Below are 26091 nucleotides of genomic sequence, written 5' to 3' on the forward strand. Positions count from 1 at the left end.
TTTTCCTGATTACCCCTTACTGTAGCAAAGGGGGATCAGGAACATATTTTGGAAAATAATGCTGGCCAGCCCTCTTGGGGGTAGAGGGTTACCTACCGATTCGATCCTAAAGTCTTTCTATGTGGTATCAGCAGAGACCAGGACATTCCATGCGATGTCATGGGAGGTGGAGCCAGTCTCCATGACATTCCTTGAGATATCAAATACTGTAAGGCTGTGTTGAAAACATTCTATTGGACCCAGTCCTTACTTCGCTGGAAGTACTCGGATCCAAGACTTAATTTCAACAGTATTCAATTTATTGCTTGAAGCTCTGGCAGCATAAAACTGACTCCTTTGAATGGAAAATCTGACCAACTGCTATGAGGTAAATGAATTTCGAAAGTGAGGGTGGGCGGGGGAAGCACACAACTTTATTTTGAAGGGGGAAAGGGTGCATAGGAAGAGTCCTAAGCACCCACAAAACCATAAGTCTCTGGGGATGTAAAAGGATGTTATTCAGATAGACCAGAGTGCTCAAGAGCTCTCACGATCCTGGTTCTTCTAACGAGGGACTTTGGTTTAACTGCTATTGAGCACCGGGGAATCTCTGCCTTGGGTAAAAACAGGGTAATTGGAGAAAAAGACGCGCCTCGGAACGACTCAGTGCCCTGCGATCTACTGCCTTTTCCGGGACCCCTGGCAGTGGGTCCCCGACCGCTACGCAAGGTGCTATCCAAAAGCGAGTCCAGGAGGTTCAGCTTCAACCCCAGGTGCCTCCCGGATCACTGGAGAACCAACCACCCCTGGGACCCGAGCCTGAGGCCCGCGCGGAATAAACTCGGGGACCTGAGACCGCCGCCTCTTCACCCAGGGCCTCCACGCAGGTCTGACCGCCCTGCTCCCGGTGGCTCCAGCCCGCCTCGCGCCTCCAGGACCAGCGACCTCCCCGCCCCCGGCCGGGCCCCCGCGAGGCTGCGCTTCCCGTAAACTCCCCGCCCCGCACGGCCCCCTCCCCGCCTCGGCTCCACCCCCGCGGGACCCTGGGAGGCGTAAGATTGGCCCGGCCTCGCTGTCACTCTCCGGACGCGTCACCGCCCTCGTTTCCGACCGCCCGGAGACCGGCAGTGATATTAGTGCTCGCGGGGCCGTGGTGGAGGGCATCGTGCTGCCCAGACCGCTCTGACTTACCCGCGGGTGGGCGCACTCGCCCACCTGAGTCGCGGCGGGGACTGCAGGGCAGCCCGGGCTGCACGCTCAGTCGCCTCTTGGAAGAGGCAGCCGATCTCGGCTCGGAGATGGAGAGCGGGCGAAGTTGAGGAGCCCCCCACCCACGCTGCGCTTTTCCTGTCAGAGGTGCGCTGCCCCCTCCAGGGGGTGTCCGCCAGCTTCTCTGCCCCAGGTGTGCGCGGGACATCCTCTACCCCTCCCCGGGACTCGAAAACTTCACCTCAAGTCCAAAGAGTGGGTTGCGAGGGCGGTGCCCCGAGCTGGACTCAGGGTCTCTGAGCAGGGGGAGCTGTCCTGACGGCTCGCAAGGCCGTCGGAGGGCGGAGACCCGCTGGAAACTTTATCAGGATTCGCATAATGACTATGTTTTACTGTTTTCTCTCCCCGCAGGCGCTGCAGCCAGCGGTGTGTCACGCGTGCTTGTTTGCAAAGGGAGCCGCCCCGGGGAGAAGATTCGGAGGGGAGTTGTTTCCCCTGGGGAGACCTGCAGCCCAGCGGAGCGGTTCGGGCGGCCTGGATGCGCAGGACCCAGCCCCGCAGCCGCTGACGCCCGGCAGCGGCGAAGTTTGGCTGCTGACCCGCTCAGCGCCGGGCCACTGGACAGACGGCCGCCCGGCGGCCGCGGCGGCGGCAGCGATGCCCGTGGGGGGCCTGTTGCCGCTCTTCAGCAGTCCCGCGGGCGGCGGTCTGGGCGGCGGTCTGGGTGGGGGGCTCGGCGGCGGCGGCAGCAGGAAGGGGTCCGGCCCCTCCGCCTTCCGCCTGACGGAGAAGTTCGTGCTGCTTCTGGTGTTCAGCGCCTTCATCACTCTCTGCTTCGGGGCAATATTCTTCCTTCCCGACTCCTCCAAGCTGCTCAGTGGAGTCCTGTTCCACTCCAGCCCCGCCTTGCAGCCGGCCGCCGACCACAAGCCTGGGCCCGGGGCGCGTGCCGAGGACTCAGCGGAGGGGCTACCCCGGCTCCGGGAGGAGGGCGCGCCCGGGAATCCCGCGGCCGCCCTGGAGGACAACTTGGCCAGGATCCGCGAAAACCACGAGCGGGCTCTCAGGGAAGCCAAAGAGACCCTGCAGAAGCTGCCAGAGGAGATCCAAAGAGACATCCTGCTGGAGAAGGAGAAGGTAGCCCAGGACCAGCTGCGTGACAAGGATCCTTTCAGAGGGTTGCCAGAGGTGGACTTTGTGCCTCCCATTGGAGTGGAGAACCGGGAGCCTGCGGATGAAGCTATCCGTGAGAAGAGGGCAAAGATCGTAGAGGTGAGTGCATCATGTCATAATCCCTCCCAGTTGGCTGTTTTTCTGGGAGAAATGACAGACCTTTGAAACTCTGAAGACTGCAACATTACCCTGTAGTGGGAGATGGAGGTTTTCCTCTTCCACCAGGTGCTATGTCAAAGGTTCTTTCATTTTTCTTTTTTTTAGTTTTATAGTAGATGTAGCTAATTACGATATATGCTGAATCCCATTGCTTTTAACTTGCATGCTGTGGTGAACTTAAGCCATATGAAGTTGGTGTTAATACATCGGCTGGTGATAGACAAACCTCTACTGGCTGTATACATTTAGTAGTTTGGGTACAGTACAGTGAAGGTACTTTACAGCCCCCCTAATATGGCTTGGAAGTGGCTTTAAAGTGAAGCTTGCTAGTAAACCAAAGCATCATTCAACCAGGATGTAAAAGTACTAGCAGCAAGCCAGAGCTCCTTAGCGTTCAGTCATATGGCCCCATTCTGCCAGGTGGCATTTTGTGTGTACTTATAAAGTCAAAAGGTGAAACTGGAGAACTTCCCATCATAGGAGGTATACTATTGTTTACTTTTCAAAAAAAAAAATGAAAATTTAGCCAGTCTACTAACTATTTCTAGTGCATAGTCAGAAATAGGGTATTCCATGTGAAGCAACAGGTTTGCTTCATAACAGACAATAATAACAAACTTAATCTGGGACAAACATAGACTTTGATAAATCCTCTGTAATTTCTTTATGTAATTTGTAGTTAGAACTCATAACATGTGATTAGTTCATGAGCAGCTTAAAGCTTAAGGAGACCTTAAACATCATTTCAGGCTGTCATTGCAGTGATAAAAGTTTAAGAGTCCAGAGCTCAAGAATCAGTTAGTGATTAGGTAGGGAATTGAATTAGGACCCTGGGACTTCTTCCCAATCACCTGTCACCAGGATGTCTATGGTCTTGCTCCCTTCCAGAGTTGCTGCCCTATGTGAAACGATGCCAGCCTGGGTTTTACTGAGAATTAAGAGCTGTAGGAACCATATTTAAAGCGTGTCATCCCAAATCTTGAGCAGTTTTCTAAAATACATTATGAATGGAGGTAATAGTTTTGCCATTTTGAAAAATGATACATAGTGTCTATGAAAATAAATTTTGTATTTTAATATTGGGTCAGTAATCAGGAAAGGAAGTTTCCTGGTCCCATTTTCAGAGAGGAAACAGAATTTTGAGGTGGTAAAGATGAAGGTTAAGTGGCTGCAGAATAGAGGCTGATAGATTGTCACAGCATTTTCACTTTAACATAAGACTAGATGAGTCTGGGTAAGCTGTAGTTAAGCAAGTTAAAGTGAATTTGGGTCCTTTTTCAGTTTACCCTAGGAAGAGTTCCTTTATCCTCTGCCCTGCACATAGCTTTCTTCAGTAATGCTTTAGCCTCCTGCTTCTTTGAGACTCCTGCTCAGGCACAGAACCAAGACCTGGGGGGATGGATTCTACTCTCCTGAACAACTCTCTAGCAGTTTCCCTTTTCCTTGGAAAACTGTCAGTATCACCAAACCAGGAGGGTGAAACAAAGCTCTACCTCTTCCCAAACATCCTGCTATCCTCATCTTCCAGGTTCCGTAAAAATATCCTACCCAAACCATGGGAAAGCAACCCTAAATGATATTTATATGCTTGTTCCCTTTAAACTTGAAGAAAGCAACCTGTGCATTTCATGCCTGTAGTTCATATGAGCTGCCAGTTAGCACACATCACAGTTTTCTGAGTAAGATTTTAAATACCAAAGATGTACAGGTATAAAAAGCTGTCATGGACCAGTAGTGACTAAAAGTGCTTTTACAGCAGGAACAGTGATACAATAGTAGTTCATTCAGGTTAACAGTACGTGTATCTATTTCTATTGGATCCACCTCATATATATATCTCTAAATCCAAAGTTCTTAATTTACCATGTTAAGGAAATTTATGTAGTCTCTGTTGAAAGTGTGGTGCCAACATCTTAGCACCAAAATGTGTTGAAATTGCCCAGTCTTGCAAAAAGTTGTAGAGTTCAGTGTGTTCTTTAAAATTCCATGTTGTGAAAACCCAAAATAGCCAGCATAATTAGTTGCAGTGGTTGGTCAAAGGCCAATGGGGGTAAAATGGATTATGTTTTTCATCAGATTAGTTCAAGCAGATGTAGTCCTTTGTTTAAAAAAAAGAAAAGTAATGCATGCTGCTCTAAAAGAATTTGGTGAGTGAGTGGTTTTAGGAGGAAAAAGTGGTTGCCCATTGTAAGTAAAGCACTAGACTTCATACAAGTAAGATTTGGTTTCAGTTACCCCTCTGGGCTTCTTGTAATGAACCAATGAATCTTTGCTTTGGTTTTGTTCTTGTTCCTATGCTTTCTAAATCTTTTTTTGATATTTACATTCTTTATCATACCTGACTATACCAAAATTTTTATAGTTAAAATTTAGAAAATATAAGTAGGCCTAACATGTTGGGTCTTGGGCTGTAACTTAAGTCAAACTCTTATAAATGTGGCTCGAAGGCAGTTAATACTGTTTTTCATAATGCTGATACAATTGTGTTATTGGTCCCATAGTAACTTTTTAACAGATTTGTGTTTTAGGGGAGATACTTAACTTCAAATTGGACATTGCCTAGTGCCCTTTCCAAAAAAGATGTTAAGTGACTTCCACTACTAATTTGATGGATGATAAATCTTTGATGTAATATTTCAAATTAAAATTATGATTTTCCTGGACTTAACCCTTTGAAAATTTTGTTAAAACTCTGTAAATGCATTTACTCTGGAATTTCCCTGAAATTCATAATGCGTACAGAATTCCTATTTATTTTCATGAATTGGATCTTCTTGAAATTATGCTCAAGTTGCCCTTAGCTTTAAAAAGCAGTGTTAGAAAAATGAAGCTGGAAGCTAAAATAGCACCATGGAATTTTTAGAAAAATAGTCCATTTTCCCCTTTACTTCACCCCTTTTTAAAAATTAGGAAGTATTCTTAGCTTTTTTTGGTAGTGCTAGGGAGATAGGTAGAGGGGTTCTACACAATGAGCTTGCCCTCTCCTTTAAGATTAGAACCCTAATCCAATTTGGAAGGTGAATATTTTATTTTTCCATTTCCTGGAAGTATGAGGATTTCTCAGTAATAAATACTGAAGACAAATTGTCCCTTCTTAAATTGGAGTCCCCACCAACATAAGAGGCAGGTGGGGCTTGTGCAGGTTGTCATCCTTCTATCAAATAAGACTTTAGGATCTATCAGTTCTTGAGACACAGATATCTGCTCAGTTTTTCAAAAGAGGCTTTTGAAAATTATTATTATTATTATTATTATTATTATTATTATTCCAGACTTGTATAATCATAAATTTAAGGAAAATTTCCATATTGGTGGTGACTTGTTAAAATATATTTTTATTATATTTTACACGAATCTTGTGTATATAGCCTTGGGAAAAGTATATCATTTATATGAACTATTAGCCATGAATGCTTTTGGTAGAGATCAGATGTGGGAATAATCTCAGCAGACTAAAACAAAAGAGAACACTCTTTATTTTATTTTAATTTTTACAGTAATAGAGATTAAACTCAGAGCCTTGCACATTCTAGGCAAGTGCTCTACCACTGAGCTACATTTCTACCCCACTTTTACTTAGGTTGCTGGTATAGGTAGTTCTGGTATGGAAAATATTAAATACAAAGTAATAAAAGTGACAGATTGAAGACCTGACCTGAGGGGTTTAGACACCCTTGGGTGCTTCCTTTGAAACTGCTCCCTGTTCTGGGACACACAACATACTGAACAGAGACCATTGTGAGACTGATCCATTCAGGGGCTCTTCCCCAGACCAGAGAGGACATGGAGTGTTTCTAAAGGTTTCTCTCTTCAACAAGTAAATGAGTCAGTTAAGACTTCAACAGTGTAAGTACCAGAGTAGATGCTGACTGTTGAACGTCAATATACAAAATTAAGAAAAGATTGTCAGTGGGTACTTAATTATGTTCAGCTATAAGTTATTGATAATTTCTTCAACAGGAGTATTCTGCCTTCCTGTTAATAGGCAATGAAGATTCACATAAAAGTACTACATATAGGATTTAGAATTTAGAATTATGAAAGGAGATTGAAAAACATGCATTTTCAAATCAATGTATCATTTCTTTATGACCTAATAAATTGAACTGTGTTGAGAAATTGAGTCTAGTATTTTATATATAAAAAATTCCTTTGTATGAGATCTGATTCTTTAGAATTCATTGTAGAACTTACATAAATTAGATTATTCATAAATTATAATAGTACAAATAAATATTTCATCAAACTATGGTAACATGCATTCTTTGTTAAAGTGAGCTTTGAGTATATGTCTCAAGGTCAGAGGGAGTAATACAGATCTGTGTGAGGAATTAAGGGTAAGTATATCAGGGAATCAGTATGGCACAGGAACCTGCTTATACGTCCTAGCCCAATAGAGTACCTGCAGCCCTTTAATTTCTCTGTACCCTACAAAATCGTGAACATATGTGTTTGTGAAAGATGACTTTAGACTTGTCAAAATAAGAGTAACCATTGTGGACTCCAGAAACAGTTTAATAGGTATGGCAAATGGTCTTCCTCTAAGTAGATCAAAATGATAAAAAAGAAATCTGTTTAGGGAAGAGTTTCCTTGTTTGAGGAAAATAAGTCTTGACTTTTCCCTCAGCGTTCTTAGCCTACAGCTCTGCTTGGTGTTTCGTAATTGAATTACCTGTATCCACCCTCACCACCCACATCTGTTGAAAGGCCCTTTGCACAAACTACACAAATTGTTTTTTTCTGTTACCATCAATATGCCATAAAGTAGTGACTTTAAATCTCATATTTTTGAAAACTAAATATATGCTCTAAGTCATACAGTACTATACGTGAGTGAGACCTTAGAGACAACTCATTCATTTTATCGTACATGCAACCAAGACACCAAGAATGTTCTGGAAATCACATCACCAGTTAGTGGGCAGAGTTAAAATTCAAAGACCAATCCTCAGTAAGTTTTGCTCACTATCCCCTGCACAACTTGACTACTAAATAAAACTCTAAAGAAGTATATTAATTACCCATATTTATTATTTGCAGAACCTAATGTAGAGTATGAAACATGTGCAGTATAATTCTACAATATTGTAGATTTGGTCTCATCTTAGATTTTTAAGTTTTTAAAATCATACCAATGCAATGATGGGGAAGACTTGTTGTTTTTAAAGCCACCCAGAGAAAGTTTGATATGAAGTTTTTTCCTCTTTATAAAAGTCTCTGCAGGAAGCAGAGGCATTTGTAATTATTCAATTGAACATTCTTTTTGAAGAGAAGTGGGGAGGAAGAAAGAGAGAAAGGAAGAAAGAAAGAGTTGCAGCATATAAGAAAGGCATGTGTAGGTGCCCAGAGAAGAAGGGTGTGATGACTTGGGGGAATTCTTTCAAACTACAAATATCTGTGCTCTTCTGATGTTGTGCTATGGATAACAAAAAAGTGACAGCTAACCTGAAAGCACGTTATTTAAAAGAAAAGTGATTTGGAAAATAAAAATACTCTTAAGGATAATAAATAAATAAATAAATAAATAAATGGCATACATTTAAAAACCACACTAATCTATAGGTCATTCTCTCTACTCAAGTAAGTTCTGAAGAGTCTCCATTTGGGTGCCTTTTCTTATCTGCTCCATCCATTTGCAGAGATGTGGTTAGAAGGGTGGATTCTTTACTCAGATTACCTGGGTCTGTATCTATCTGCCTCTTCCTCTCACTAACTTTGTGACCTTCAGCAAATTGCTTCATCTCTCAGAGCTTCAGTTTCCTCACTGGAAAAACAGAGTTAATAATAGTGCCTATTTGGTTGGATCCTAAGGCTTAAAAATTTGATCCTCTACAATAAAGCACTTAGAATGGTATCAGGCATACAGTGATGGTTACTGGTCAACACCTAAGGCCATCAAGCCATGATACTGCCTAATAAGTGAGGAAAAATGGGTAATGAAGTTTTAAAAGGCTATCAGAAAAATAGTTAAAATTATTTTCTCAAAGCTTAAAGAGATATGTTTTCAGTTCAACTAAAGAATCTCTTCATTCCCCTAAAACTTTAGGTATCCTTAAAATTATACCCACTGCGTATATTTCTTCAGCTTCTGTACTTCAAAATTTATGTGCAAAAATTAAGTTGTCTCTTTCTCACAGTCGAACGTGCTTGTTCCTGAAGTGCCATCTTCTCAGAGCAGTCACAGTTGAGTTATCCCCTTAAGCACTGAAATTATTCCTCAAAAAATAGAGAGATGGAAAACAGTGAATTTGAATCTGTTTTGTTTTTGGAAGAATATTTTTAAGAAGTGGGATGAAACTTGTTTTAGATTGAGCAAAACTTATAATAATTGTGATAAATCTTATTAACAGGGTTTAGTTCGTCACCCAGTAGTTAAATGTTGCATAAATCAGTTATATTTCGTAGCTCAAAGAGTTTGGCTTTTTAAAGGAATCTCACGTTGAATTTAGGTGTATTAACCTTTCAAGCCCAGAAGGACCTCAGCACTTATCCTACATATATACACAGTAGGGGCTGCTGAAGTGTATGTCCCTGAGGTTGTCCCAGAGTACCAAGGACAGAGCAGAGAACTGCTACTGCAGTGACCAGGCCCCATCAGCCTGTGATCTCCTGGATTTTTAATGAGAGGTTGTGCTTTGCAGACTGGGCAGGCTGGGTCCTCCCTTCTCATCTAGGAATGGCAGCTTTGCTGAGAACATCCTAAAGGGATGGAATAGCTTTGCTTGAGAAGGTACTGCCTGAGAGAACAGTATTGGCTAATTCCTTCCTCTGAGGAATGTGGCCAGGCTGCCCCACCCCCAGGGAGTCCTGATAAAGACTTCTGTGATCATTAAGTACTTGAAAGAAAACCAAATGAGATTAAGGTTTAAGAGCCTTTAAGAGTCACAGCCCTCGTTTTTGTCATGAATGCTCTGGCAGTTGCTTTAGGTACATCAGAGCCCAGCAGTCCTGCACATAATCCAGAACAGAGATAATAAAATTAAAAAGTGCAAGTAGCTTTTGTATTTATTTGACTTTGGTAACTAGAATGGCTCCCTCACGCTCATCTTTTGTCAGTCCATTAGTCTCCCTGGCTCTTAAACTTATCAAAATTCCAGTCCTTGATTTGCTCTGCTGCTTTCTGATCACTATTATTCTACATCCTCCATAAGGTGACATTCAGACCAGCCTCAAATGACATTTTTCAGGTACTTACCTGTGGGACACCTGCCTCTATTCCCTTGTATGGGGGAGTTCAGTGAGAACTTGGTATGAGAGAGGGCGTGGAAAAGAGAATGAAACCTGACGGCCTCCAAGTTCTGAATGGGTGGTTTAATAAGGTAGCACATTACACCCTAAAACAATACTTGCTGCAGCACTAGTGAGGAAGTCAGTTTGCATATGCTAGGAGTCTGTGGGAAGGGTGTGGTGGTAATTGATGTAAGTAGGCCTAAGAGTGACTAGGACCATGGAGCTATTGCTGGAGTCTCCAATTCTGCCAAATCCTTCTTATTGAATGGCATTTTTAGAGTCCCTTGAAGAGCAAGTGATCCTTCTAAGAGACAAGAGAGTCTCAGAGATAAAGGCTAACCCACACTGGAGGTGGCAGTCCAGCTTCCCTGAGCTGAGGTTTTAGGACATGCTTGACCCTAGTTTCTCTTTCATAGGAATGAATATATATACTGGAGCTAGTAAAAGATGTGTTTATTTTTATCAGGGCATAAGCAAAAAGACCTGTGGAAATGTTATAGTAGGACAGGGACGTGTACCCAGTCTCATTTCCAACTGCCTGAAATTTCTCCCTTTCTTGGATGTATGACTTCTTGAAGGCTGTTCTTAATGGAATATTATTAACGATGCTCAATAGAAATTATTGTACAGGAGATTTGTTATGGCAAGGGAGAAAAATAGGTTTGTAGAATGAGAAACTATCTTTCTTTGTGTCTTTTCATTGTAAACAAGTGTCTCCTTTGGAAAGAAAAATTTAAAAGCACACAGGAGTAGAAAAAAGAAAAATAATCCTTCATACTCCTATCAGTTGCAGAAGGGTCAATTCTTTCCTCTCCTGCCCAATGTTAATTTTTTTTCCCACAGCTAGGACCACACTGTAGACACATTTTTGTTTTGTTTTGCAGTGCTGGGTATTGGACCCAGGCCTTGCGCATGCTAGACAAGCACTCTACCCCTGCACTGTAACTCCAGACCTCATCTTCTTTTAATATGTGATTTGATTTGATTTTAGGTACCATTGAACTCAGGGGCATTCTACCACTGAGCTACATCCCCAGCCGTCTTTTGTATTTTATTTAGAGACAGGGTCTCACTGAGTTGCTTAGTGCCTTGCTTTTGTTGAAGCTGGCTTTGAAATTGCAATCCTCCTACCTCAGTCTCCCGAGCTGCTGCGATTATACACATGCACGCACGTGCCCGGATGATATGTCATTTTATGATAGCATAATATATCAAAAGGTTCCTACTGTAACCATTTCCTTGGACCTGAGCATTTAGCTTATTTCCTTTTTTGTTTGTCTGTTTTTAAATTTAAAAAATGCCAAGATAAATGCCTTTGTCTAGAAAGTTTATCTCACTTCTCATTGCTCCCCATCCCTATAAGTAGAATTTTCCTCCCTTAAATTTCTAGAATGGGAAAATGAATGGACCAAAAGCTTTAGTACTTTTTTTTTTTTTTTTGGTACTGGGGATTAAACTCAGGGACATTCGACCACTGAGCCACATCCCCAGTCCTGTTTTTGTTTTTTATTTAGAGACAGGGTCTCACTGAGTTGCTTAGTGCCTTGCTTTTGCTGAGGCTGGCTTCGAACACGCAATCCTCCTTTCTTAGCCTCCTAAGCTGCTGGGACTACAGGCATGCGCCACCATGCCCAGTGTTTTTAATATATTTGATGGATAACTTTCCAAAACTCATTTGTACTCCCACCTGTGAAATAATGAATGTAATCTATTGAATCTTTATAAGTTTTATAGGTGATGAAACAGTGTCTTATATTTTTAATTTGCCTTTGATTAACATTTGTCCTGTGTTGGTTGACTAGCTGCACTTCCTTGTTGTGAGTTGTACAGAACAAGGAAGTTTTTACAGGAGCAGAATTGGGACAAAGGCAGAACTTGGAGGCCTCAGGCGTTCAGATACCAGAGGAGATGGATCTGGCAAGCTGGCTGGAGGGATGTGATCTCCTAGGGAAGTAAAGTCCTGAAGGACTCCAGTTTGGGTAATAAAAATTTTAAAAAAAATTTGCAACAAATTACTTCTTCCCTGAGTTAGACACCTAGGCTAGGAAGTACTTCTGTTGATAGGAGATCTTACCCAACAGTTTGGGATACTCCACTTTCCCTCACTGAGACCCAGTTTCACTGAGCTCATCTGCATTTTAAATTACTGGAATTTGTTCAGCAGAGATCAGATTAGCCTCTGGAGATCTTCAGAAAGCAGAATGGTCTTCCTCTGTTAGGATGATTTTCTAGAATTTTAAGATCATAGTTGAAGATAAGAAATAGTACAAACAGAATTTCAAAAATGATTTTAATGACAGAAAATGATGAGTTTTTTTTTTGTTGTTGTTGTTTGTTTTTTCTTCTTTTTGTAGTGGGGATTGAACCAAGGTGTGCTGTACCACTGAGATTTACCCACAGCCCTTTAAAAAAATTTTTTTTTTTTTTTTTTTTTTTTTTTTGAGACTGGATCTTGCTAAGTTGCTTAGGGCCTAAGCTGCCAAGGTTGGCCTCAAATTTGTGATCCCTCAGCCTTGTCTCCCACCTCTCAGAGTTGCTGGGATAACAAGCGTGTACTATGGTGTATCGGGTTGTACGGTTGTACATTCTTAAAAAGTTAAATTCTTTAAAAAAAATGACCCAATAAAATACCATTCATAACATTTTATAACAATGTATATTCTTATGTTTGAATGAGCAGACAGCTCTTTCATATGTTAGAGACCTTCGGTGTTTTAAATAAGTTAAATATACATTTTTGTCTAAGGCATGCTATATCTAAATAACAAAAAAGCATGATTTTTTATGTTTGGTTGTTTTTGTTGTTTGGGTGAAATTTGGGCCTAGTGTATTTGTTGTTTGGTTTTGGTGAGGTTTTGTTTGTTTGTTAGCTAATTAAGTCGAGTGCTTTTAGTAATGATTTTTAGGATTTTTAGTTAAGAGTTGCATATTTCAAATTGTGTTTGTTTGTATTCTGACCTCAGTTATTTTGTGAAACTCTGACACCAGAACTATTTAAATTTGGCTTTGAGGCCATGTTAACATGATGAATAATGATGGACAAAATGAACTATATTATTTTTGTAAATTGTGGCTTGAGATGATAGTGATTTTAGAATATAAGATGCTGATCTCTGAGGCATGTTATTTCTGTAGTCAACTGGCAGTGTTGAATATTATATCTAGTCAACTACAGGTTTTCAGCTCATAATTAGAATGCCCGAGCAGTCCATATTGTGATTTAAGGGGTTATTACTCAAGTCAGCAACTTTATAAGGAATTCTTATTAAGACTTATAAAGGGAACTTTATGTAGTAAAAAGGGGATTTTATAATTGACATGTATTTAATAAATTGTATACATTCATTCATGTTAAGTACTTGGCTAGTCTTCATCCTCCTGGGATTACTTAACCTAGAATGCTTAATGAAGAACTCAGTAGCTTTAAAAGGGGAGGGGTGGATTTGAGGAGCATAAAAAATGAAGATGATTTATTAACTACTGTTGAAGGCTGCATTAGCAGTTACAGTGAATAAAAATTATGATTTATTAAGTATTCTATCAGTATTAAGATAAAGTCACACTGTAGGTTAGAAGTACTTGCTTTTTCCTCTCACTCCAAAAACATAGAATTTCTGTGGCATAGCTCTTTATTGTCATTGATCTGTTCCAGGACTATCATGCTGGGATTGAGGAACCTTCCCTATTTATCATATGTCCTCCAGGTCAGCTAGCTCTGGTCCTTGCCCATAAGAGGACCCGGTAAATATTTGATAAATGAATATGTTTAAACACACACACAGGCAGGAGTTACTCAGGTTTAGTTTGACTGCCTTCTAAGTAATCACACATTCCTAAAGGGTGTCCACCCATCTTTGAACTCTTTTCCCCCACAGACCATTTTTAGCTTTAAAGCTATTTTTAAAAAATATTTTTTTATTTGTAGATGGACACAATACCTTTATTTTATTTGTTTATTTTTATGTGGTTCCGGGGATCAAACCCAGTGCCTCATGCATGCTAGGCAAGCTCTCTACCACTGAGCCACAACCCCGGCCTAGTTTTAAATCTATTTTTCAGAATGATTTTTATAAAATAAAAATGGTATTTGTTTCTTACATGACTTGTAAACGGTCTGTGAAAGTGAATCATAAAAAAATCTTTTGAGTAAATGTAATATTGCTGAAATAAATGTAGATAATTGTGAGATTTCTTTAAAGGTCAACACTTACTTAAATAAAAAATCTCTGTGTTTTTCTGTTGAAAAGTCAGTCTGCCTTATATTTACACCCAGCACTTTGCTTTTCAGGTATGTGATTTTTAAATTAGACTTCTCATCCATTTCTGTTCATTATTTTCTAGAGTTGTGGCTATATTTTATATTTGCTGTCATTTTTCTTATCTTTCTATTTTATACATTATACACCTAATTCAAATGTTGGGTTTTCTTTTTCTTTTCACTTTCACATTCTAGCTAAAGTTTTTGAGAAAATAGTGTTTTAATAAGTAATGCTTATAGTGCCACACAGATTAAAAAGTCATAGGTTAGGTATTATTTTCTACTAGAGAATTCAGAATTTCATGAACATGTTCTTTTGTAAGAAGAGGTGACTTTTTTTTTTTTTTAAGAGAGAGAGGGGAGAGAGAGAATTTTTTAATATTTATTTTTTAGTTTTCGGTGGACACAACATCTTTATCTTATTTTTATGTGGTGCTGAGAATCGAACCCAGCGCCCCGCGCATGCCAGGGGAGCGCATTACCACTTGAGCCACATCCCCAGCCCCAAAAAGAAGAGGTGACATTTTGATAGAAAAAACCTTAGTCTTCTGTTTCCCCAGTTTATATTATATCTCCTGAAAAATGCTCTCTCATAAATTATTACATGGCAGAAGTTCTGTGAATTTTGTAAATTTGTAAATGGTCCCCTTTCTAATCCATTATGTAGATTACTATTAAATTAATCTTCCTAAAATACCACGTCTCTTGTTGTTATCCAAGGAGAGTTTCAGTGGTTCTTCATTTCCTGTAACGTATCCATTGAATCTGATGTTGTTAAGAATCCATCCGCTGAAGGGTGTCTAAGAACATAGATTACAGGGCTCTGTCCCCAGAGTTTCTTACTCAGTAGGTATGGGTGGACCCCAGAAGTTGCATTTTTAACATGTCCCAGGTAATGTGAATGCCAACAGTGACTTCACTTCGAAGAACATTGCTCTAGAAGTTACAGCTCTCTGGCTTAGCATCCATTGTCTTCTCAACATCTTGCTTCTCTGTCATATCTCCTCTAATGCACAGTGAAGGATTCTGTTCTTTCACTAACTTTGCATATTCTCCAAAACAGGATTTCACCCTGTTTTCTTTGTTGATCTCACTTGCTCAAAATCTATGTTCCCATCAAGCCCTTTCTACATTCTCAACCTTTACTGAGTTTTCCCTTCTCCAAATTTCCATGTCATTTATTTCTTTCTGTCTTTGGACGTGCTCTTGATAATTTCACAAGCATGTTACCTTCCTACTAATTTCAGACTCGTTAAACATAGAGACACCTTTTCCTATCCCATAAGTTCATAGCCCATAATTTGATAATAGAAAGTGGCTCATCTTAAATGTAACCAAAATGAAGGAACAACTTAAGTATATAACCAAAATTCTTCACAACCTGGTTAGATTGTGAGGCAATATGCCAGAGAGGAAACACTTCTGAGTTTCCCTATCCACACCTGTGAAATGAGGCTTATAATTCTCTTTTGCAGAATTGTTATAAGCATTAAAATAGAAATGTATGCGACTGTCTGGGCACAATGTCTGGCATGTGGCATTATTCAGTAAATAACATTTATTAGTAACTGGGGATTAGTGGAAGTAATAAGCTTGGACTTTTATTAAGAAAAAGCATTGGTAAGTAAATTGGATTCAGGAAGTTATTTCCAGGAAAGAAGAGGAAGTTTTGCTGCAGTATCACTGTGTTGACCAATAGCTTATATTTTCCATCATTGCTTTCCTTTCTTGGCTGCTGTTGCCAAAATCCTTGCTTCCTGTGGCAGGAAAGTAAGCATTATTTGTCTTGTTTCCATTGTTTTGCCACCAAAGTGATGCTCCTCTTTAGGAAAACCTTAGAGAGAGTGTGGAATGGAGCAGTTTTTTACTGATTCATCAGTGTCCAGTTTCCTCTGACTTCCCGGCCCCGAGTCACACTCTGATCTGGGAGCAGGAAAGAAAGCTGGAGTGAAGAGTGAAATCTGGAGAAAAACATTCAGAGCATCAGAAGAAATATTTTGTGAACTGAGAAGAGGAAAGTGTTTCAGCTATGTGTATAAATTTAGCTCAATAATTAGGCATATGGTGCTTTCCACAGCCTTTCTTATAATATTCGTTGATTATTAGAACTGCCACAGCTTTAACTATATTGGCAGCAGACATTCCTAATGCATTTAAGCAAGAATTGAAGAGTGAAATGGAAAAATTGAATTAATAATTTGTTTTTGGTGGGTTTTAATCTGCTTTTTATTAACTTTGTAGTTTATGCCTGGAGGATTAGATTTGGAAACACATCACCAACGAATGTTCTAAAAGTTTACTTCCCATTATTGGAACTGTGTACTCGATAAGACATTCTGAGGAACATTTTGCCTGCTTTTCGTGTTAACGTCAGAGATGATATTTAAGTTCTTTGTATTCAACCTCAAATAATAGAAAACTTTAAATCCATAACATTGTTAATTTTCAGTTATTTGTTGTTAGAATTCAAGGCAGGACTTACTTAATAAAAACCGAGTGATATAAAAAGGTAAAGATATTCTCTGATAGACACAAGGGTATTTTTGTCTCCATTTTTCCTAGATCTAAAAACTCCCCTAGATCTGTTTTTCAATCTTTGAATTTTGAACTTGCTTGCCTTCAGCAGCAGCAAAAATTTTAAAAATTAAAATAAAAGGATCTATATCTCTTTCTTTCCTATGCCCTGTTAAATGTTTCAAAAAATGATCGAAAGCCATTATAATCTTATAAATTTAGGAAAGTGTTTTATCCCACGGTACAGCATAGTAAAGTGAACTGAAATACAGTGATTTAAAATGAGATGCCTAAGGGGAGTACGGAAGGGCAGAGCTGTTCATGTCTTCCTTTCTTAATGCTTCTTTAACATAGTCCCATTAGAATATGTCTGAGAGTCTGGGAATTCTGTGTATTACTTCTGTGGTGGTAGTTCTCCACCCACCTGTGATCTTGAGAATTACACTCTAGGTTTTCCTAAGGCAGACACCCTAATATTTGGACATTTAGTAGCAATGTCTTTGAGGATTAAGAAGTTTAGCAAACTGTAATTCCAGGCACCTTGTCTAAGAAAACCAGATGAAATTCTTTATTAGGAAAACTACTGCGGGTGTGTGTATTCCTGATAGATGAAAGTTTTGATTTAAATTCTCTACTTTTGGCTGATGTGGCAATAGAGGCTTAGGATTTTAGCCACATTGTCATAGGTAATCAGGTGTTAGTTTTAGCTTTTGTAATCTAGTAGTAGCTTGTACTTTACCGATAATATTATACTTTCCCTAAACTGTTAATCACCTTCTATCCCTTCCTGTTTTATCTTGGAGAGAGAAAATGTTAATGCCACAGCAAAAGAGTAGCAGAAGTGGGATCATACATGTGTCAGATTACGAGTCACCTTAGAAATCATGAATTGATTATGGTTATCAACTGGGACTGAGTAACACTGTCCTTTCCTGGAAACTCCAGGGTGGGTGGGGGGAATTCCAGACATAAAGACTTGCGCAAAGACAGATGAGTTTCCTTTGACCTGCCCAGTACTTGCTTCATTTTAGAATTGCTGAGGGAGAAAGCTGTCTAACCACATGATTGGTTAGCATATTTGTGGGCCTTTGGCTCTCTGTAGAATTGTTCTAAAGCCATCTCAAGAAGTCAGGCCTTTGATTGATTTGAAATCTCAGTCTTACCACAGTGTTGCTGGTGCTTCCCAAAACACTGGAGGATTTTTACAGTTGGAACTTTAAGGGTGGCAAACCAAACTCACAGTGAGGAGAGGGTTTTTCTCCACCTGTAAGTGAGGCATGTCACAAACCCCAGAGGACAGAGAGCAGATTAATCGGCCATTAAAGAGAGCTACTGCTGTGTATAATTCATCCTGGAGTTTTATCATTGTTATATAACAGGACCCCAAGTTAGATAATTTTTAAGCAGAATTTTACCTACATATTTAAAATAGGAATATTATTCCTTGACCTTTAAACCTCAGCAGGTATTGATTTGCAGGTAAATTTGGTTTATGAATCTCAACTACTATAACAATGTCTGATACTTTTCTCTTTTTCTCTAGGTTTAAAATAGAGGCAGCTGTTAAGAGCACATGTTTAATAGAAAGTCTAACTTCTCACTGTGTGCTATACTACATACCCTCTTTCTCTTAGTAGAGCTAGTTTTTCTTCTTGTGTCCTTAACTGATTTTCTGTGTAATTTGATCTATATATAATTAAAACCACCAATGGTCTTGAGTTTTAAAATCTCATCTTTGCATAGACTTTGCCATTTTAATTCTAGCCTGGTAAAAATGATTCAAAAAAGTATAGCATACCATTTTTTTTTTAGTGTTTATTTCTTATTAGCCACTATTCTATCCACTTGTATATTCTTATTTAATTCTCAGACAGCCATGCCAATTTGGTTTTATTTTCATAGGAAATTAAGTCTGAGAAGGGTCGAGCAAATTTACCAGGGTTACAGAGCTCCTGTGTGCCTCACTGGAGATCTGAACTTGGGTCTCTCTGGCCCTGCCATCCAACCTCCCCACCATCCTTTTCCTAAGCACTCACTCCTACTGGTCTCCTCAATGGCTCCTGGGTGTTGGCATCTTGAGGATCTTGCCCAACTTGAGTGAGGACCCAGGACTCGTATGGTAGTTACTCCTTTGCCTGAGAAGGAGTAGGGGGAGCATGGAATTGAGGCCTGGCCCTATTTCCATCCCAGGTTATGCTAAACAACATGCTTTAATTATGAAAGTCAAACCTATGTTCACTTTGTTTGGAAAAGCCTCTTTAAGAGTAATATTGTGTAACATTAAGCATTAATATACATTCATGTGTGCTTATATACCTTAATAATGTATATGTACATAATAAATACATGGTTGTATGTATGTATAATTATCTAAATAATGCTTTAAACATCAATGAAAGTAATTGGAGGCTCTAGAAAGTTGCTTAAATCAAAATGAAGAGAACGATAATAGTCATTGAAAGAAACGACATCTAAACTTGCTTCTTTTTCTCTCCATAGTTTTGGGACAACCATGACTACTAATTTTTACAATATATAATCTTGCAAGTATTTAATTTCAAGCAAGAGATTTCATAAAGTATAATCATAATAACATAAATGAAATTTGAATTCTAAGTTCACAGCAAACTATATTACCAAAAAAAGATGACTTTGAGTTAAAGTAACATGTTGTTACTGACTTTACACTCAAGTTTTGTATAGGAGAGACAACAAAGGCATGGTCAACTGGTAATTAGAGATGCTCCCAGACAGTGTGGTAACTTTTTTCAAAGTATATACCCATGGGGGAGATATAGAAATCATTCACACCCAGCTGGTCTTTAGAATTTTTTATATTGTTTTCCTTCAAAAATCAAATTAAGGATCATTTATGAAAATGCTCCTTCTATACATATTGAAAAGTACCACGTATGCAAGGCACTGGAGGGTCAGCAGTCAGCAAAACAGATGAGTCTCTGCGACCATGGAATCCAATGATTAAAGTGCATACAAGCAGACCAAGAAGTATTGCAGTAGAGCAAGTAGATAGGGTGTGCTGTGGGAGCAGGTGGTAGGGACAGTTAAATGAGATATGAGTTAACTCCAAATGTGCCACTCCAACGTATTTGAATGATTCCAGAACCCTCTCTAAATGAAGTATTAGAGCACCATGAGCGTGAGTAGGAGTTAGCGGTGATGGGCAAGATGAAGAATGTTTCAGGATAGGCAAGGAGGTATGAGAAGGTGCTGAGTGTAGCCAGGTTGCTGGGCCAGTGTGGTGTAGCTGAGAAAAGAGGGCTAAGTGTAGGCTACAGCAGTAAAGCGGAGCAGAGATCTATTCAGTTGTTTACACTTGATTTTGAATCTATGGGGAGTTATGGAAGATTTTAATCTGGGGAAATTATATCAAATTTGCATTTTCTAATAAGATAGAGTCAGGGACATATGATAGAAGGCTTGATCTAGATGCGAGGCAATGATAGCTGAAATACACAAAGAGGTAGTGGAGAGCCTGAGACATTTAAAAAACAAAATGTGTAGAATTTTGTGAGCACTTAAAAAGCAAGAGTACGAGGGGAAATGGAGTCAAATATGGTGCTTGCGTTCTTGGTTTGAACAAGGGGTTGGCTGGCAGTCAGGATCCCCTGTGAAGGAGGGAATAGAAAAGTGTGATTGGTGTGGTTTGGGGTATGTTTCATGAGAGGAGAAAGATGTTCAAGTGGTGAAGGTCTTCCATAAGCAGTTGGGCATATAGCACTGCAAACAGGTCGAGACAAGAGGTGCCAGTGTTGAGACCACCAAGCCATGGAATGAGGTAAGATTCCTCAGGATAAAGTATCCTGTTAGGAGAGACAAGGACCTAGAAACCTCAGGAACATCAACATTTAAGGGATGTACAGAGTTAGAGGTGACAGAGAAGGGAAAGTCAGAGATGGAATAAGAAAACTAGCATAGTGTGGTACCCTGGAGCATTTTTTAGATATTTAAATATTTTATGGAGTGAGTCTCAGCAGTGTCAAATACTGCCAAGAGGCAAGATAAGGACTGAGAATTGTCCTTGGGATTGGATACCCAAGCAGGTTTTAGGTACCTCTGACTGAGGCAGATGCAGTGGAGTATTGAGGACCCATATTGCAAGACATTGAGGAAGTACATAGACAACTCCTTTTTAGAAAGTCATTGTGGATGAGAAAGAGAGGTTGTGTGGCAGCTGCAATACAATAGGGGGCGACTGGAAGTCTGAGCAGAGAAACAGAAGGCTTGATGGACGCTGCTCAACATAGCTGGGGCTGGCAGTTGGGCGTTGTTATGATTCCCCCCATACACAGGTTTTATAATTATTTTTTCCTTAGCAGGATTCAGCCACTCCACCATATTTGAAGAAGGCAATAAGGTAGATTGTCCTAGCTTTTAGGCTTTTGTAAGTGTTTGGAACAGAGGGAAATCACATGGTAACCAAGTGCATTGTAGAGAATCTGATAGAAGAGATCATTTGTTTCTAAGAATCTAAATCCAGTCAATTTAGGTTAAACAAGAGGGGCAAAGAAATGTATTATAAGGGAAAAAAAGGCATCTCATGGATCTAGGTCAGTCTACCGTTAGACCTTACAGGGCCTGGAACTACAAATCTAAAAGGCACTAGAGACTAGACCACTATTCCTTCTTTCTTATCCTGGTATATTTGGTCCTTTGTCTCTAGACACATCTGTTTTATTTTTTCCTCTACAGACAAGCTGTCTATGGATCAATCTGGAATTTACATAGACAATGAGTTTAAGAACAAATAGAATTTCTTATAAGCATCTCAGAGGTTCAATTCCAAATTCCCAGAAGGGAGACTCTGACCCAACTTTAGTTAGGTGTCTAATCAGCTATGACCAGAGGGTGGAGTATTGATTTTAGTACAAATGTAGCAATGGCACAGAAACTTCTAAGTGACAGGAAGGAGAGGGCTGCTTACATTCAACGTCTGCTTACTGGAAATCTCTCTGATGTGGGCCTATTTGTCAGAGACAGATCCTCTGAAGTCCTGCTACATATTCACCACAAAAAGTTCTGCCTTCTTGAAATGATTGTTCATCAGTAATAGCATGTTATGTTGTTTGATTAACTGTGATACAGACATGTCTGAATAATGTCAGTTCATGAACCAAACTAACCTGCCCTGAGGTGGCCATGATGTGATGAAGTCTGAACACTGTAATAGTGATCAGTTAAAACACACACACACACACACACACACACACACACACACACACACTTTTATTCCAATTTTGCAAAATAATCAGATCTTACCATTCATCTTTTCAAATCCTACCTGCCCATCAAGACTAGATTTAAATCTTATCTGTTCCATAAATTCTTGCCTATTCTTATTCCCTGCCAGCAGAAAATCATTCTTTCTTTGTGTTTTTATGACTCTCTTTGTTTAAGCCTCCGTATTCTTTGCCTTCGTACTCTTCAAGGCAGCACATACAAAGGCAATGAGAGCAAAGAACCCAGGGCTTTGTCGCTTATTAAAAGTCCAACCCTGTGTACATTCACAATGCTTTTGAGCCCCTGTCTCTCATCTACAAAAGTGATGATAATGCCTACCTTACGTGGCTGTTGTTAGTTACATAGCTATTGTTAGGCACCTAGCTGGTGAGTGAATTGATGCAAAACTATTTGCATGTTAGGAAACGTGTGCAGATAATATTCAAGGAAATAATTTAAGGGTTTGGAAGAACAGATTTCTAAGCGCCTGTCTACCAGGTAGTAATTCATGGAATGACAATGAGTGAATTACCATTTTTTCTTGTCTCGCTCATGCTGTATAAGTGTGTTTTCTATCATTGCTGCAACAAGTTACCACAAACATGGTGTTTGAGACAATACAAATTAATATCTTAAGGTTCCCTAGCTTGGAATGAGAGTGGGTTTTTGGTTTCTCTGCACTGCATCTTATGTAGCAATGGCACAGAACCTACCAAAAGGAAGATGTCTCTTTCTGGGTTCTTATCTGGAGACCATGAAGGAGAATCTGATTATAGGCTCATTAGGGTTTTTCTGTTGTTATTGTTGTTTATTTGTTTGTTTTTATGGTAAAAACTCTTAAGAACCTCTCTTAACAGTTTTCAGGGATTTGATACACTGTTCTTAACCATAGTCATCACATTTTACAATTGATCCCTTAATGGTATGGAATACTTCATGAATTTGTCTATTGTCCTTATCCAGGAACAGTGAACTTCCTGTGTTGTTCCTAGTTTAGTATATGTGGTGCCCAAGTGAGCATGCCCCGCCATTTTCAGACCAACAACATCCCACCAATTCCTTGCTCAATGGAATCTCCGACTTTCCCTTGGGCTGCCTCTTATCCCCAGCTCAAATAATGCTGATTTTAAGGACTCGGATGATTAGATCACACCAGCCAGGATAATCCAGACTGGTCTATGTTAAAACTAACTTAATTATCTTCAAGTAACTTTATTTCATCTGCCAGTTCTCTTTTGCCATGTAAGATAACATACAGGTCCAAGGATTAGAGCGTGAGCACTCATTCTGTTTGCCTCTTGTGGGAGTGGCGTGTGCATAGTACGTGAAGCCAGGCACAATCTCTTGTATACCTAGAGCTACTCAACAGCCATTGAGGATTCCTATAGCCAGTTGCTGTAATTTGTGCCCAACAAACAGACACTGTTACTCATGAAGTATTTTATGCCTCCTGTTACAGGTAGGAGTAACCCAGATGAAAAGAAGCTAGGTTCATAGTAGTTCCTTGGTATTGACAATTGTTACTATTGCATATGCAGATAAACAGGGAAGGGAACCAAAGAGGCAGTCTCCATTTATGAGGAGTATTTATAACTAGAAAAAATATTCTATTGTTTCAGACCTTCATTGAAGCCTTCCTAAGTGGCTTTGGAAAAGTTTATTTTAATCCCATTGTTGTTTCTATTTTACAAACAAGCATTCTGAGCTCAGTAGAGCTATTTAAAGTGCCCGTATTTTAAGACTACTAAAAATCTTGAATGAAAAATAATTCCAATTTGTGTTTATTCTCCCTACTTCTTAGCAAGTCTAGTGTAGAAATTAGGAGCACGAAAACTCTGGAACCAGACTGCCAAGATTTGGTTCTGCTCTCTGCCACTCATGTGTTCAGTGATCTGTATACCTTTTTCCTCATCTGTAAAATGAGGGAAGAATAGGCCCTACTTTATGTAGTTATTACTGAGGATTAAAATAAATGTGTTTATAAACCTAAAGTGGTTAGAATTGTGATTAACACATAGTGCTCTATGAGTATTAGGGCTATTATTCTAAATGAACACAGTTTGTTTTAACCTTGGGTTTTCAACAAGGGCTATTTTAACCCCCAGATTGTATTTTACAATGTCTGCAGATGGTGGTTATCCCATCTGGGGGGATATGTTGAGGCCAGAGATGCTGCCAAGCATCCTGCAATGCACAGGGCTGCCCCTACCTCCGGCAAAGAATCATCCACTCTAAACGTCAATAAAGTTGAAGTTGAGATACCTGTTTTAAACCAGCAGCTTCTAACAAATTCATTTGCAAATAAGATATTCATGTATTATGAGTGACTTTGAATAAATAGTGAGGATATTTCTGCCTGAAGTCATGAGACTCCATGAAAAGTAGGAAAATTTTTTTTCAGGTAATTATAAAAAATATTGTTCTGTATATCTATTTTTTAAATTTTTATATGCAACACAGATATCACTGGAAAAGTGTGTGCTTCACCCCTGGAATGCACATTTAGGGATCAGAAATTCTTTGATCCTGTGTCGAATTGAGTGAAATTTCTAATTTTCTTAATTTCCTAATCTTCCAGGGAGCTTTCTTTTGTAGATCATAAGGAAATAAGTTACTTGGATTTGGGATCTTACCATGTATGTTAAAATACAGATAGCCAAGGTGACTATAGTTAACAGTAACCTGGATCAGATTTACCTTGTAGTGGGTGATTTGCAAGACCTGAAACATTTGTATATATGTTTGTGTGTGTGTATGTTATACATATATGTACTGTATGACAGCATCATTTTTATTTCTGAATATTACATAAAGCTTGTGTGTTTATAGTCTTCACCCCTCCCACCCCACAGACATGCCTAATCATGTAGACTGTTCCTTAGAATGTTCTTCAGCTACTCCTTTCTCTACCACCCTCACCCCTGTCACCTCTACCACACTTTCCCCCCATCACTTCTCCCTCAACTTTACCAAGAAAGTTGCCTTTCCACTTTTCCAGACTCTGTTTGTCCATTCTTGTGTTCTCAGAATTTGTTCTTTTGATAACTGGTCAGTTAGTTATCAATACCTGCAGTACCACCAAGTACAGAGAGCCAGTTAGACCAACATCCGAGGAGCACAGGAGATAACCTGGAACATTCCTGTATCTTTTGTTCTTTTATCTTCTTGGAGAAACCAAGAACCACAAGACACAAAACAATAACCTGCAGTTCAATATCATATTGGATTAAGCAGAACACTGATATGCTGGGCATCAGTGAAGCCCTCAAAAATCCACAAAGATTGATGATTACATGATACAGTTGCTGGTAAAATATGTGAGTTTGTGACCATATTACAGTGGAAGTACATTGTCTTGTGGTATTTAACAAATTCTTTACTTATATAAAAGTCAACAAGAGGAAGTACTAGTTGCAATGGGGATGATCTCTACTCAGTCTTTTTTTGCGTCATGATGTTACAACTTTGAATTTATAGGTGTAAAGGGAAACATCTATGCATTTTATTTAAGACAAAGAAACAAAAAATTTTTTTTAATTCAAATCATATGCCATATTTTAAAACCAGAGCTAGAAACTGGGAAACACAGTTCACAACAAAATTCTGTTTTATATTGTGATCTTTTATTAAACTTCACAAGTTTGTTTTTGTGACAGACTTGGTAGAACTGTGTTAACTACCTCTTCACAAACTGTGTGATTAAGAGGGATCAGGTCTTAATGTAATTAGCATCTTTTAAGGGCTTGGGCAAAGTCCAGCTTCTTCCCTGTGATCTCAGGCTGTTAGAATGGAAAACCTCTTCTGTCAGCAGCAGGCTTGCTATGGTCCTGATTGCATATTTGAGCAGCACATCAGAGATCAAGCTACAGGCAGTTGAAAACTAGATAAGGCTTCCTTCGGTTTTGAAATGACAGGTACCCAAAATGTTTCACCATTCCATAGTTCATATTTTTGTGCTAAAGGCATTTTGGAAAAATTCTTAATAGCTTTACCAGTGAAAATGCTTAAATTTCTTCATCAAGAATTAGTTGACCTGGAGAAGAGGGACCTTGAGCTACTCTTGCAAGCAAGTTTGTCCAGGGAGCAAACATCACAGGACTGTTTCTTGCCTTTTGGGAGTGTATATGATGGCATTTTATAATGATAGCCTGGGCCAGTGGCTAAAGGAGCCTAACAACTAAAGATCATAGCAAGAAGACATTTCCTACTATGAAGAAATGATTGGCTTCCTGTAGTTCTGAGATGAGAAGTGAGATCTGAGTTTGGCTTTAATAGACTATAAGTCAGACATATCACCAGAGTCATAAGGTAAAGTGAGCATGTCCTGAAGA

General features: G+C 39.5%; 1 protein-coding gene across 2 annotated transcripts in view; it reads left to right on the top strand.

Annotated features, from left to right (window-relative positions):
* Nucleotides 1-248: 248 nt before the first annotated feature.
* Man1a1 (mannosidase alpha class 1A member 1) overlaps nucleotides 249-26091 on the top strand; it is a 168275-nt gene continuing 142432 nt past the window's right edge. The window contains exons 1-2 of one of the 2 annotated variants that reach the window (XM_076858303.1): nucleotides 249-367; nucleotides 1600-2460. In XM_076858303.1, the coding sequence (XP_076714418.1) occupies nucleotides 341-367; nucleotides 1600-2460 (888 nt within the window). In that variant the 5' untranslated portion in view covers nucleotides 249-340. Of the gene's footprint in view, nucleotides 368-1128; nucleotides 1336-1599; nucleotides 2461-26091 lie in introns of those variants that run through there. The other variant, XM_076858304.1, reaches the window with a different exon arrangement.

This window comes from Callospermophilus lateralis, chromosome 6, assembly GCF_048772815.1.
Source record: "Callospermophilus lateralis isolate mCalLat2 chromosome 6, mCalLat2.hap1, whole genome shotgun sequence".
In the NCBI taxonomy this organism is placed as follows: Eukaryota; Metazoa; Chordata; class Mammalia; order Rodentia; family Sciuridae; genus Callospermophilus; species Callospermophilus lateralis.